Raw genomic sequence first — 13,845 nt, forward strand, 5'->3', positions numbered from 1 at the left:
AAAAAAAAAAAAAAAAAAATTTTTTTTTTTTTGAGACTGAGTCTTGCGACAAGGCTGGAGTGCAGTGGCACGATCTCGGCTCACTGCAACCTCCACCTTCCGGGTTCAAGCGACTCTCCTGTCTCAGCCTCTCTAGTAGCTGAGATTACAGATGAACGCCACCATGCCCGGCTAACTTTTGTATTTTTAGTAGAGATGAGGTTTTGCCGTGTTGGCCAGGCTGGTCTCGAACTCCTGACCTTGGGTGATCCGCCTGCCTCGGCCTCCCAAAGTGCTGGGATTACAGGCATGAGACACCATGCCTGGCCAAAAAAATTTTAACAGAAAATGTACACACCTGAATTTTTCTGGTCCAAATGCTCCATAAAAAGTAGTCAATTTTGCATGAGCTCTTAGAACCTGAAGAAATAATTTAATAATCTGAATTTATATGCAACAATATTGAAATTAAAAAACATTAACAATTAATCATTACATTTCACATGTCTATACACATTCACATTTATCTCGCATCACAACTCAATTCCCATAAGACTGCCTTTATTTCACACACATACATACACATACACACACACACACACACACACACACACACAAAACATGGGATAAGAAAAACATTTCCAATTACATCCAATTATAAAGGCACATACACAATAATTGTAGGAACGCTTTAAAATCCATTTTCTCACTGATTTCTAAGTTCTTATGGTAAAATCCAACTGGATTACAATATTTACTTTGAACTAAGAATTTAAATATTTATATGCTCACATGCACACACACATGTATTTTGGCACCATCATAATCATCATCACAGCTTATCTTCATCTGAATGTTTAGCAGGTACCAGGTACTATGCACAACAGTTTACAGGAATTATTTCCTTTGATCTCAAAATGACTTTATAAAGTAAGTACCTATTAATATTACCATTTTGCAGTTAAGAAAACTAAGGTATTGAAATAACTTGCTCTTGATAAAATATGGGTCTATTTTGAATGGAAAACATAAAGGTATATTCACCCACATATTAACCTAGAAATCTAATGTAATTACCTCTTGCAAGCCATAGGAATAAATGAGAGCAGTTTTATCTTCTTTCTTCAAAAGCTAAGTAAGAATAATAAGAAATACCATTAGAAGAATATCTACTATTTGGCTAGTTCCTAAATACTGGATTTTCTGTGAAATAACAAAATTTTTTAAAAAATAAATTGCATTTAAGTGTGAAATGAATAGTAAACTATAAAGAACTGACATGTTTTTAAAAATAATGCATTTGGTCAGAGGCAGTGGCTCACACCTGTAATCCTAGCACTTTGGAAGGCTGAGGTGGGCAGACTGCTTGAGCTCAGGAGTTTGGGATGACCCTGGGCAACATGGTGAAACCCCGTCTCTACTAAAATACAAAAAATTAGCGAGGCATCGTTGCGCACACCTGTAGTCCCAGCTACTAAGGAGGCTGAGGCAGAAGAATCCCAGGAGGCTGAGGTTGCTGTGAGTCGAGGTCGTACCACTGCACTCCAGTTTGGGGTACAGAATGAGACTCCGTTTCAAAAAAATAATAATAAAAATAAATAAATAAATAGCAACAATACTCATGGGTCATTGCAAAAAATGACATTATTTGCAACTGCAAAAATTGCATGTTAAAAAAGGTCTATAACAGAAAAGAATCCCTTTTATTTATTATCATTATTATTTTTTTTTTTTTTTGAGACAGGGTCTTGCTCTGTCACCGAGGTTGGAGTGCAGTGGTGCAATCTCTGCTCACTGCAACCTCCACCTCCTGGGTTCAAGCAATTCTCCTGCCTTAGCCTTCCAAGTAGCTGGGATTACAACCATGCACCACCAGGTCCGGCTAATTTTTCTTTTGTATTTTTAGTAGAGATAGGGTTTCATCATACTGGCCAGGTTGCTCTCAAACTCCTGACCTCCAGTGATCCGCTCGTATGGGCCTCCCAAAGTGCTGGGATTATAGGCATGAGCCACTGCACCCAGCCAAGAATCCATTTTTAAAAAAATTATTTCTTTGGCATACGACTAATATATACAAACAGTATCAAAGCATACCCTCCCACCTTACATACATTAGTACAGGGATTACAGCCACCGTGCTGGCCCCAATCCCAACACTTGGAGAGTCTGAGGCAGGAGGATTGCTTGAACCCAGGAGTTTGAGTCTGCAATGCATTACAATTGCACTCCAGCCTGGGTGAAAGTAAGACCTTGTCTCAAGAACAAAGTGTTAGCAAAGACGTGGAGAAATTGGAACACTTACGCACTGTTGCTGGAAATGTGAAATGGCACAGTCACTATGGAAAATACGATAGTTCCTTAAAAAATTAAAGAGAATTAGGGCCCAGTGTGGTGGCTCACGCCTGTAATCCCAGCATTTTGGGAGGCTGAGGCAGGCGGATCACTTGAGGTCAGGAGTTCAAGACTAGCCTGGCCAACATGGTAAAACCCCATCTCTACTAAAAATACAAAAATTAGCTGGGTGTGGAGGCACATGTCTGTAATCTCAGCTACTTGGGAGGCTGAGCTGAGATAATCACTTGAGCCTGGGGGGCAGGCAGAGGTTGCACTGAGCCAAGATCACGCCATTACACTCTAGCCTGGGAGATAGAGTGAGACTCTGTCTCAAAAAAAGAGAATTAGCATATGACCCAACATTTACACTTCTGGGTATATGCTCAAAAGAACTGAAAGAGGGACTCAAATAGACATCTGTACAGCCATATTCATAGCAGCATTATTCACAGCAGCAAAAATGTGGAAATACTAAAGAAGTCAGGGTTATGGTCAGAGTCAGGGACCATGGATAAACAAACAAGAAAGAAAGTGTGTCATTTGCAACAACATGAATGAACCTGGAAGATATTATGCTAAGTGAAATAAGCCAGTCACAAAAGACAAGTACTGTATGATTCCATTTAATATAAGGTAATTAGTAGTCAAAATTATATACATAGACAGCAGATGGTTTGCCAGGGGCTGGGAGGACAGAGAAATGGGAAGTCAGTGTTTAATGGGCAGAGTTTCAGTTTCATAACGTTGAAATGAGTTGGGGAGATGGATGATGGCTGCATGTGATTATGAATGTATTTAATACCACTAAATTTAAAAATGCTTAAGATAGGCCGGGTGCAGTGGCTCATGCCTATAATTGCGGCACTTTGGGAGGCCAAAACAGGCAGATCATTTTAGGTCAGGAGCTCAAGACCAGCCTGACCAACATGGTGAAACTCTGTCTCTACTAAAATACAAAAATTAGCCAGGTGTGGTGGCGGACACCTGTAATCTCAGCTACTTGGAAGGCTGAGGCAGGAGAATCACTTGAACCCAGGAGGTGGAGGTTGCAGTGAGCTGAGATCGTACCACTGCACTCCAGCCTGGGCGACAGTGCGAGACTCCCTCTCAAAAATAAAACAAAATACATTTTTTTTAAAAAAGGTTAAGATGGTAAATTTCATGTTATGTATTTTTTTAACAAAATTGGGGGAAAAAAGTATAAACAACCCAAATGTCCATCAACTGGTAAACGGAGAAACAAAATGTGGTATATCCATAAAATAGAATATTATTTGTCAACAAAAAGAAATATAGCACTGACGTGCTACAGCATGGATGAACCCTGAAAATATTTATTTTTATTTTTTTTTTTTTTTGGGACAGAGCCTTGCTCTGTCACCAGGCTGGAAGCATGATCTCGGCTCAAAGCAACCTCTACCTCCCGGGTTGAAGCGATTCCCTTCCCTCAGCCTCCTGGGACTACAGGCATGCGCCACCACGCCCATATAACTTTTTGTATTTTTTGTATTTTAGTAGAGACAGGGTTTCACCATGTTGGTCAGGATGGTCTCGATCTCCTGACCTCGTGATCTGTCCACCTCGGCCTCCCAAAGGCTGGAATTACAGGCGTGAAACAACGCACCCAGCCCAAACCCTGAAAATATTATGCTAAGTGAAAGAAGCCAGACATGAAGGAGACATATATGACTCCATTTATTTGAACCGTTCAGAACAGGCAAATCTAGAGAGACAGGAGGTAAATTAGTGGTTTCCTGAAGCTGGGGGACTGGAGGAAATGGGGAATGACTATTAATGGCATAGAGGTTTGATTTTGTTTTGTTTTTTGATACAGAGTCTCACTCTGTTGCCCAGGCTGCAGTGGCACAGTTTTGGCTCACCACAACCTCTGCCTCCCAGGTTCAAGCGATTCTCCTGCCTCAGCCTGCCAAGCAGCTGGAACTACAGGACTGTACCACCACACCCAACTCATTTTTATATTTTTAGTAGAGATGGGGTTTCCCCATGTTGGCCAGGCTGGTCTTGAACTCCTGACCTCAGGTGACCCACTCACCTCTGCCTCCCTAAGTACTGGGATTACAGGCATAAGCCACCTCACCCAGACATTTACAAATTTTATCTTTTAATTTTTTTTCTTTTTCTGTTGAGACGGAGTCTCTGTCGCCAGGCTGAAGTGCAGTGGCTGATCTCAGTTCACTGTAACCTCCACCCGCCAGGTTCAAGCAATTCTCCTGCCTCAGCATCGCAAGCGGCTGGGACTAAAGGTGTGCACCACCACACCTGGCTAATTTTTGTATTTTTAGTAGAGACAACGTGAGGTCTCACCATGTTGGCCAGGCTGGTCTTGAACTCCTGACCTCAGGTGATCCACCCACCTTGGCCTCCCAAAGTGCCGGGATTACAGGATTGAGCCACCGCGCACAGCCTTAATTTTTATTTTTTGAGATAAAGTCTCGCTCTGTCGCCTAGGCTGGAGAGCAGTGGCGCAAATTCAGCTCACTGCAGCCTCCGCCTCCCGGATTCCAGCAATTCTCATGCCTCAGCCACCCCAGTAGCTGGAACTACAGGGATGTGCCACCACACCCAACTAATTTTTATATTTTTAGTAGAGACGGAGTTTCACCATGTTGGCCAGGCTGGTCTCGAGCTCCTGACCTCCGGTGATCCACCCACCTCAGCCTCACAAATTGCTGGGATTAAGGTGTGAGCCACCACATCTGACCCTAAAGATTCTTTTAGGGGAGATTTTAAAGTTCTAAAATTGACATTAATGATGCTTGCACAACTCAAGGAATATATTAAAAACCACTGAACTGTATACTTTAAATGGGTGAATTGTATAGGACGTGAATTATCTCCATTAAGCTATTATAAAAACTTTTTTATTAATAATACACACAGAGGATAGGAGGAAAAAATATATTTGAGGCAGGATTATGAGATTAAAGCAAATTCTCCCCACCCACAATCAACCAAAATACAAGGCCGGGCGCGGGTGGCTCAAGCCTGTAATCCCAGCACTTTGGGAGACTGAGACGGGTGGATCATGAGGTCAGATCGAGACCATCCTGGCTAACACGGTGAAACCCCGTCTCTACTAAAAAATACAAAAAACTAGCCGGGCGAGGTGGCGGGCGCCTGTAGTCCCAGCTACTCGGGAAGCTGAGGCAGGAGAATGGCGTGAACCCGGGAGGCGGAGCTTGCAGTGAGCTGAGATCCGGCCACTGCACTCCAGCCTGGGCGACAGAGCGAGACTCTGCCTCAAAAAAAAAAAAACAAACAAAAAACACCAAAATACAAAAAAACGAACCTACCCTGGTTTTGGCATAATTCAGCATCTCTTGAGTCGTTTCATAGGTTATCCACTGAGCCTTCAGGCAGTAATTCACCACAAATTCATCGTCCTGTTTCACAAATGCCAGACACAGTAAGGCAATCTAACGTTGATCAACACATCAGTCTAAATACTCTAGTACGTGACAAGAAAAACATACCTGGATTTTATGTAGATTTTCCTTAGCATCGTCTACAAGTTGTTGCCATTCAGTCTGTTCACTGGCATTCACAGAACTCAATGCCAGTTTCTCCAATATATGATTTGACTTGACCTTGTAAACAAGCTGTAATATAAATATACCACATCAAGCAATGTGAACTACAATAATATCTGCAGATGGCTTATTCTCAGAGTAAGCTGAGTGAAATAAACTACTATGAAAAAGGGGAATCCTCATGCGGTCCAGGAATAAGATTTAAAGAAAGTAACATTCAGGTATCTGAGAGGTGAATCAGATTATTAGCAAGTATGAGAACCATTTCTGTTGAGTCCTTACAAAATGTGTCAAGCAGTACACTTACTAAGTGCTTTATATGATCTAAGATATGGAATCTAAATATCCATCAACAGATAAGTGAATAAATAAAATGTGATATATTTGCACAATAAAATATTGTTCAGTCTAGAAGCTGGGTGTAGTGCCAGCCTGCTCAGGAGGCCGAGGAAGGACAACCATTTGAGCCCAGGAGTTCGAGTCCAGCCTGGGCAAGATGGTAAGACTTTATTAAAAAAAAAAAAAAAGAAGGAAAATTTGTCATTTGCAACAATACTGATAAACCTGAAGGACATTATGCTAAGTGAGATAAGTCAGACACAATAAAAAAAATACTATATGATCTCACATGTGAAATCTTAAAATAGTCAAACTCATAAAAGTAGAGAGTATAGGCTGGGCATGGTGGCTCACGCCTACAATCCCAGCACTTTGGGAGGTTGAGGCAAGAGGATTATTTGAGGTCAGGAGTTTGAGACCAGCCTGGCCAATATGGTGAAACCCCGTCTCTACTAAAAATACAAAACTTAGCCGCGTATGGTAGTGGGCGCCTGTAATCCCAGCTACTTGGGAGGCTGAGGCAGAATTACTTGAACCTGAAAGGCGGAGGTTGCAGTGAGCAGAGATCGTGCCACTGCACAACAGAGCGAGACTCCATCTCAAAAAAAAGAAAAAAAAAAACTAGAGAGTAGAATGTTGATAACTAGAGCCCAGGGGAAGGGGCTGGGGGATACAGAGGTGTCAGAGATGTTGTTCCAAGGCTGCAAAGCTTCAGTTAGAAGGAAGAGTGAGTTTCAGAGGTCTATGATGACTGTAGTTAGTAATAATGTATATTTTAAAATTGCTGAAAGAGCCAGGCGTGGTGGCTCACATCTGTAATGCTTGCATTTTGGGAGGCCGAGGCAGGTGGATTGCCTGAGCTCAGGAGTTCAAGACCAGCTTGAGCAACATGGCAAAACCCCGTCTCTACTAAAAATACAAAATATTAGCCAGGCATGGTGGTGCGCATCTGTAATCCCAGCTACTCAGGAGCCCGAGGCACAAGAATCACACGAACCTGGGAGGTGGAGGTTGTAGTGAGCCAAAATTGCACCACTGCACTCGTTTGGAAGACAAAGCAAGACTCTGTCTCAAAAAAAAAAATTGCTAAAAGAGTAGGTTTTAAATGTTCTCACCAGAAAAAAAGATAAGTGAGGTGACAGTTATGTTAATTAGCTTGATTTAATCACTGCACAATGTAAATGTATAAAATCACCATATTGCACATCGAAAGTATATACAATTATTCTTGTTTTTTTTTTTCTTTTTATTTATTTATTTTTTTGAGATGGAGTCTTGCTCTGTTGCCCAGGCTGGAGTGCAGCAGCGGGATCTCGGCTCACTGCAACCTCTGCCTCCCTGGTTCAAGCGATTCTCCTGCCTCAGCCTCCTGAGTAGCTGCGACTACAGGTGCCTGCCACCACGCCTAGCTAATTTTTTGTATTTTTAGTAGAGACGGAGTTTCACCGTTTTAGCCAGGATGGTCTCGATCTCCCGACCTCGTGATCTGCCTGCCTCGGCCTCCCAAAGTGCTGGGATTACAGGCGTGAGCCACCGCGCCCAGCCCTTATTTTTATTCTTGAGACAGAGTCTTGCTGTGTCACCCAGGCTGGAATGCACTAGTGCATTCTCGGCTCACTGCAACCTCCGCCTTCTGATTCAAGCGATTCACCTGCCTCAGCCTCCAGAGCAACTGGGACAACAGGCATCTACCACCATGCTCAGCTAATACTTGTATTTTTAGTAGAGACAGGGTTTTGCCATATGGGCCAGGATGGTCTTAAACTCCTGGCCTCAAGTAATCCACCCACCTTGACCTCCCAAAGTTTGGGATTACAAAGGTGAGCCACTGTACCCGGCCAAGTATACACAATTATTTATTAACCGAAAAAAGAGATTTATATGAATTGTCTTTTTAAATTATCATAACCTAAGAAGTAAGCATTTACATGTCATCATGACACTATAGGGTAAGTACTAATATTCCCATTTTACAAACAAGAAAACTGAGACCCAAGAAAGGTTAAGTAATGTGTCTGAAATTATGCCGTCCAAAAGTGACAGAGCCGATTTCGTTTGTCTGTTTAGACACAAGGTCTCGCTCTGTCACTCAGGCTAAAATGCAGTGGTGTAATCACAGCTCACTGCAGCCTGGAACTCCCAGGCTCGAGCAATTCTCTTGCCTCAGCATCTCAAGTAGCTGGGACTACAGGCACACACCACCACACCCACCAAGCTCATGAAGCTGGTTTTTAAAGACAACCAATTTTCTAAGCCTACTAAAAGTTCTTTAAAGGTTAGAGTCAGAAATACTCAGATTTCAGGTTCTGTTTCCAATGGACACAATACCAACTTTGACAGGGACTCTCTGGTTCTGAAAACTATAAATGATAACAAAGAGTAGTTTCATTCATGAATATTTCCCTCATTTCTTTCATGGATTTTCTGTTTTGGTTTGGTTTTTTTGCTTCGTTCTCTCTTTTTAAATATTACTTCTAAAATCTTTCAGATGTTCAGAAAGGTAATAATGTAAATTATAAATACTGTAATAATAATGTACTCATCACCTTGAGCTTAAAAAACAAAGCAGATGTTACCAATAGTTTCAGATCCCACTGTCGTCTTTCCAAATACATCATCCTCCTTCCCCCAAGCAGAAGTATGTTATTCTTGTATTTAGTACTTATTCCATTAATTACTTTGTCTCTTAACTTGTATGCATTTCTAAACAATACACAGAATTATTCTTGCTAGGTATGGTGTCTCGCGCCTGTAATCCCAGCACTTTGGGAGGCCGAGGAGGGAGGATCACTTGAGGTCAGGAGTTCAAGACCAGCCTGGGCAACATAGCAAGACTCTGTCTCTACAATATATATATATATAAATAAATACAAATTTTTTGGCCAGGTGCAGTGGCTCATGCCTGTAATCCCAGCACCTTGGGAGGCTAAGGCAGGTGGATCACTTGCAGTCACGAGTTCAAGACCAGCCTGGCCAACATGGTAAAACTCTGTCTCTACAAACAACACAAATATATATATATATAATATATATTTTTAAAGAAGTATTCTGTATGTTTTAAACCATTATATTTTTAAAACAAGCACATGAGTACCAAGCACCCACTTAGTAAATATGAATTCTTTAACCAACTACAATAAGGCTTTCTCTTTTATTACTTCCCCCAAAACTGACTTTTCAAGGATTATCAATGACCTAATTGCTGTGTTCTCCAGACATTTTTCAGCTTTTACACTTGATCTTCTCTGTAGTATTTGAAACTGCTGATCACTCCCCAATACATATAAAACTTACTGCTTCCTTGGATTCCATAATCATACATTCTTACAGTTTTCCTCCCTTATTTCTTCCCAAATATGTGTACAGCCCTTCCTCCTCCATTCCTCATATGCTATTTGCCCCCACATCACATCCTCAGATGTCTTTTCACTCTCTGCATTTGCTGAAGTCATCTGAGCCATTACACTGGTGTCTCCTACCTTTAGAGGTAGCGTAGGTCACTCCTCAACCTTCCACCAGACATCCCTGTTTCACCAGACCCTTCACATCCACTTTTTTTTTTTTTTAATTTAGAGATAGGAGGCTCACTATGATGCCCAGGCTGGGGTGCAGTGGTTATTAACAGGCCAATCTTATTGCACTATAGCCTGAAACACCTGGGCTCAAGCAATCCTCCTACCTCAGCCTCCTGAGCAGCTAGAACTACAAGCACGCACCACTGTGCTCAGCTCACATCCAATTTTCATAAAGCAGAACTTTTCATCTTTTATCCCTAACCTGCTCTTCCACACATACTCCTCATTTCAGGTCATGCCATCGTCACTCAATGTGTATGCTGAGCCAGAGTCCAGCAAGTCAACCTCAAGTCCCCTGCCCTTCCTTCCATTTGATTACTAAGTCCTGCTGATTCTACCCACTATATTCCTCTCTCTCTCTCTCTTTTTTTTTTTTTTCTGAGACAGAGTCTTGCTGTGTTGCCCAGGATAGAGTGCAGTGGTGTGATCTTGGCTCACTGTAACCTCCACCTCCTGGTTTCAAGCGATTCTCCTGCCTCAGCCTCCCAAGTAGCTGGGACTACAGGCATGTGCCATCACACCTGGCTAATTTTTGTATTGTCAGTGTAGTATTTTTAGGTTTCGCCATATTGCCCAGGCTGGTCTTGAACTCCTGACCTCAGGTTATCCGCCCGCCTCAGCCTCCCAAAGTGCTGGAATTAAAGGAGTGAGCCACCACACCCGGCCTATATTCTTATCAGCCTTCTCTCGCACCTATATCTGTACTTCATTGCCCTGGTTCAGGGCAATGAACCTTGTCTCAACAAAAAATTTAAAAATTAGTTGGTCATGGTGGTATGCACCTATAATCCCAGCCGCTTGGGAGGCTGAGGCAGGAGAATCACTTGAGCCCGGAAGGTCAAGGCTGCGGCAAGCTGTGATCGCCCCACTGTACTCCACCCTGGGTGACAGAGGTCCCTACTTCTGCGTCATCATCTTCTTTTTCTCTGCTGCCCATATAACCTACATTATAGTCCCACCTAATCAGTAGGAGTTCCTGAAGCATCACGAGACCCCCTCATTCTTTCCACGTTGACCTTGTACCCAGAATCCCTTCCCCTCCCTGGTCTGTCTGGAACATCTTCAAGACCTGACCTGAGGCCAGGTCCAGTGGCTCACGCCTGTAATCCCAGCACTCTGGGAGACCAAGGCAGGCAGATCACGAAGTTAGGAGTTCAAGGCCAGCCTGGCCAACATGGTGAAACCCCATCTTTACTAAAAATACATAAATTAACGGGGCATGGTGGTGCATGCCTGTAATCCCAGCTACTCGGGAGGCTGAGGCAGGAGAATCGCTTGAACCCAGGAGGCAGAGGTTGCAGTGAGCTGAGACTGCACCACTGCACTCCAGTCTAGGCAGTAGAGCAAGACTCCATCTCAAAAAAAAAAAAAAAAAAAAAAAAGACCTGACCTGAAAACGATCTCCTCAGTAACATTTTTCTGCCCCACTATGGGTCACTCTTTCCTCTGAATCTCTAATCAACTTCAGTCATATCTTTATTACAGCCTTAATCACGCTAAATTCCAATTATGTATTACATGTCTGTCCCCTCAGCCTCTAGCACATGATGAAAATGCTTGTTTGGTGAACAAATGAATACATGAATGATTACCTCAACATCCAGTCCAAACTGAATGGCAAAACTCTCAGCTTCAGCAAATCTGTGTTTGTGAAGTAACCGACTCAATCTGATAAGATGGAAAAGAAATTTTGTTAAATGCTTATTAGTCAGGGAATTTAAGTTATTCACTAAAGGGTAAAGCTTAAACAAAATGAGAAGCTACCTGTTTTCTGGTAAAGCTTCTGTAAGACATCTGAGTACTAACACAGAGACTGAGTCTTCAGACAATCTGGAAAAAATTTTCACTATAAATGCGCTTGTCTTTTAATATTAATATATAAAATTTAATGTAACTATTACTTAACATGATAAAACATGACCTACTTTGGATCATTTTTGCAAACTCCTTCTAAAAGGTATATGGTATCCTACAATAACAATAAAAACATGATTAAAATTCCAATATAAGAGCAATGCATTTTATAATTACTAGAGTAACTACTGATAATTCAGGCACGAATTATCCATCAAGGGATTTTAAAACAACTGGGTATCCCATAAATATATATACCTACTATGTAGCCACAAAAATTTAAGGAAAAAAAAAACAAACACTGGGAAAAAAATGGCTAGGAAAGATAAATCCCATAGACTCAAAATAATATCACACAGGTTACTTACTATTAAGGGAAAAACACTTTATAAATGGAGAAATCTGACAGAACTGCCTTAACCAAATGATCACATTTAAAATCACCCATAACAGGACAAATGGATACCCTGAGCCCCTTAATGTGATGCAGTTAGAAAATAGTGTTACCTGCGCAGTATTCGTGCCAACAAAGCTTAACATGAATCTAATCATGATGAAACAATCAAATCCAAATAGAGAAACATTCTGCAAAACCACAGGGTTGGGACTCTTCAAAAATGTCAATGTCTTAAAAGACAAAAAATGGACCGGATGCAACGGCTCACACGTGTAATCCCAGCACTTTGGGGAGCTGAGTCAGGAAGCTCACTTGAGCTCAGGAGCTTGAGTCTAACCCAGGAAACATAGTGAGACCCCCTCTCTACAAAAAATATACAAATTAGCCAGGTGGTGGTGCACACCTGTAGTCCCAGCTACTCAGGAGGCTGAGGCAGGAGGATCACTTGAGCGCAGGAGTTGGCGGCTGTAGTGAGCTATGATCGAGCGACTGTACTACAACTTGGGCAACAGAGCAAGACCCTGTCTCAACAACAACAACAAAAACACACAGAGAACTAAATTTGATGAGTGATCCTTGATTAGATCATGAATAAGGAAAAACAAAATAGCTTTAAAGTAACTGGCCCAATTGGTAAAATTTGAACCTAAAAGAGTTTATAATAAATAGTAATGTATTTATGTTACATTTTCTGAGCGTGATAATTGCATTGTAGAAGAATGCCCTTATTTTTAGAAGATACCTGCTGAAGATTTAGGCATGACAGGTCATGATGTCTACAAGTAACTTCCAAAGTTTGGAAAACTATAGTGTTTGTGTAAAAAGAAATTAAACAAACGTGGTAAAATATTTTTTAAAATATGTAAATTAGTTACATAAATATAAAAATTAGTTACATAAATATGTAACAGCAATAGTCTCCATCTCCCGTTATCATCTATACTTCCTATAGCGACACAAGAAAGAAGAATAAGCAGATGACTGATTTTTTTTTTCTCTTTTTTAATACGATGACTAACCTTAGACTATCAAGTAAGTATATTCAAGGATCTCTATTCATAAATATAGCTATAAACCCGAAATTTATCCAGGTTTCCACTAGGTTCCACTAATGCTTACCTTAATTATTAAGGCTTTTAATGATCCCTGATTAGATACTGGATAAAGAAAAAAATAGTTAAAATAATAGTTTAAAATGCAAATAAACTTACTGTGCTAATTCCTGTTTGGACCAGAGAAGAAACACTAGACACTTCCAAAGAATATAGTATTTCCATTGTAGGTGATGAATAAACCATGAGGTTTTCATCTAAGAAAACAGCAGAGCAATTAATTTAGCAGATCAATTTAAACCTGCAGGCACAAAATAGCACTTCACAACTAAGAGCAGATTAAAACACATGGGAGCAGCTGGGCGTGGTGGCTCATGCCTATAATCCCAGCACTTTCGGAGGCCGAGACGGGTGGATCACTTGAGGTCAGGAGTTGGAGACCAGCCTAGCCAACATGGTGAAACCCCATCTCTACCAAAAAATACCAAAAACTTTAGCTGGAACGTAGTGGTGCACGTCCGTAATCCCAGCTACTTGGGAGGCTGAGGCAGGAGAATTGCTTGAACCCGGGAGGAAGATGTTGCGGTAAGCCGAGATTGCACCACTGCACTCCAGTCTGGGTGAAAGAGTGAGACTGTCTCTAAATAAATAAATAAATAAATAAAACACACAGTACAAAGTTAAATGCAAAAAATAAGCATTTATAAGTAAGTCTGTTACTGTATGACTTATTTTATTTTACTTTTTTTTTTTTTTTTTTTTTT

General features: G+C 41.3%; 1 protein-coding gene across 1 annotated transcript in view; it reads right to left on the reverse strand.

Annotated features, from left to right (window-relative positions):
- KNTC1 (kinetochore associated 1) overlaps positions 1-13,845 on the reverse strand; it is a 100,283-nt gene that overhangs the window by 61,213 nt on the left and 25,225 nt on the right. Inside the window, 8 exon segments of the mRNA XM_017889010.1 lie at positions 338-399; positions 1,057-1,110; positions 5,628-5,717; positions 5,808-5,933; positions 11,371-11,446; positions 11,543-11,608; positions 11,704-11,747; positions 13,241-13,338. Of these exon segments, the coding sequence (XP_017744499.1) occupies positions 338-399; positions 1,057-1,110; positions 5,628-5,717; positions 5,808-5,933; positions 11,371-11,446; positions 11,543-11,608; positions 11,704-11,747; positions 13,241-13,338 (616 nt within the window).

Source organism: Rhinopithecus bieti, unplaced genomic scaffold, assembly GCF_001698545.2.
Source record: "Rhinopithecus bieti isolate Rb0 unplaced genomic scaffold, ASM169854v2 scaffold_574, whole genome shotgun sequence".
Classification (NCBI taxonomy): Eukaryota; Metazoa; Chordata; class Mammalia; order Primates; family Cercopithecidae; genus Rhinopithecus; species Rhinopithecus bieti.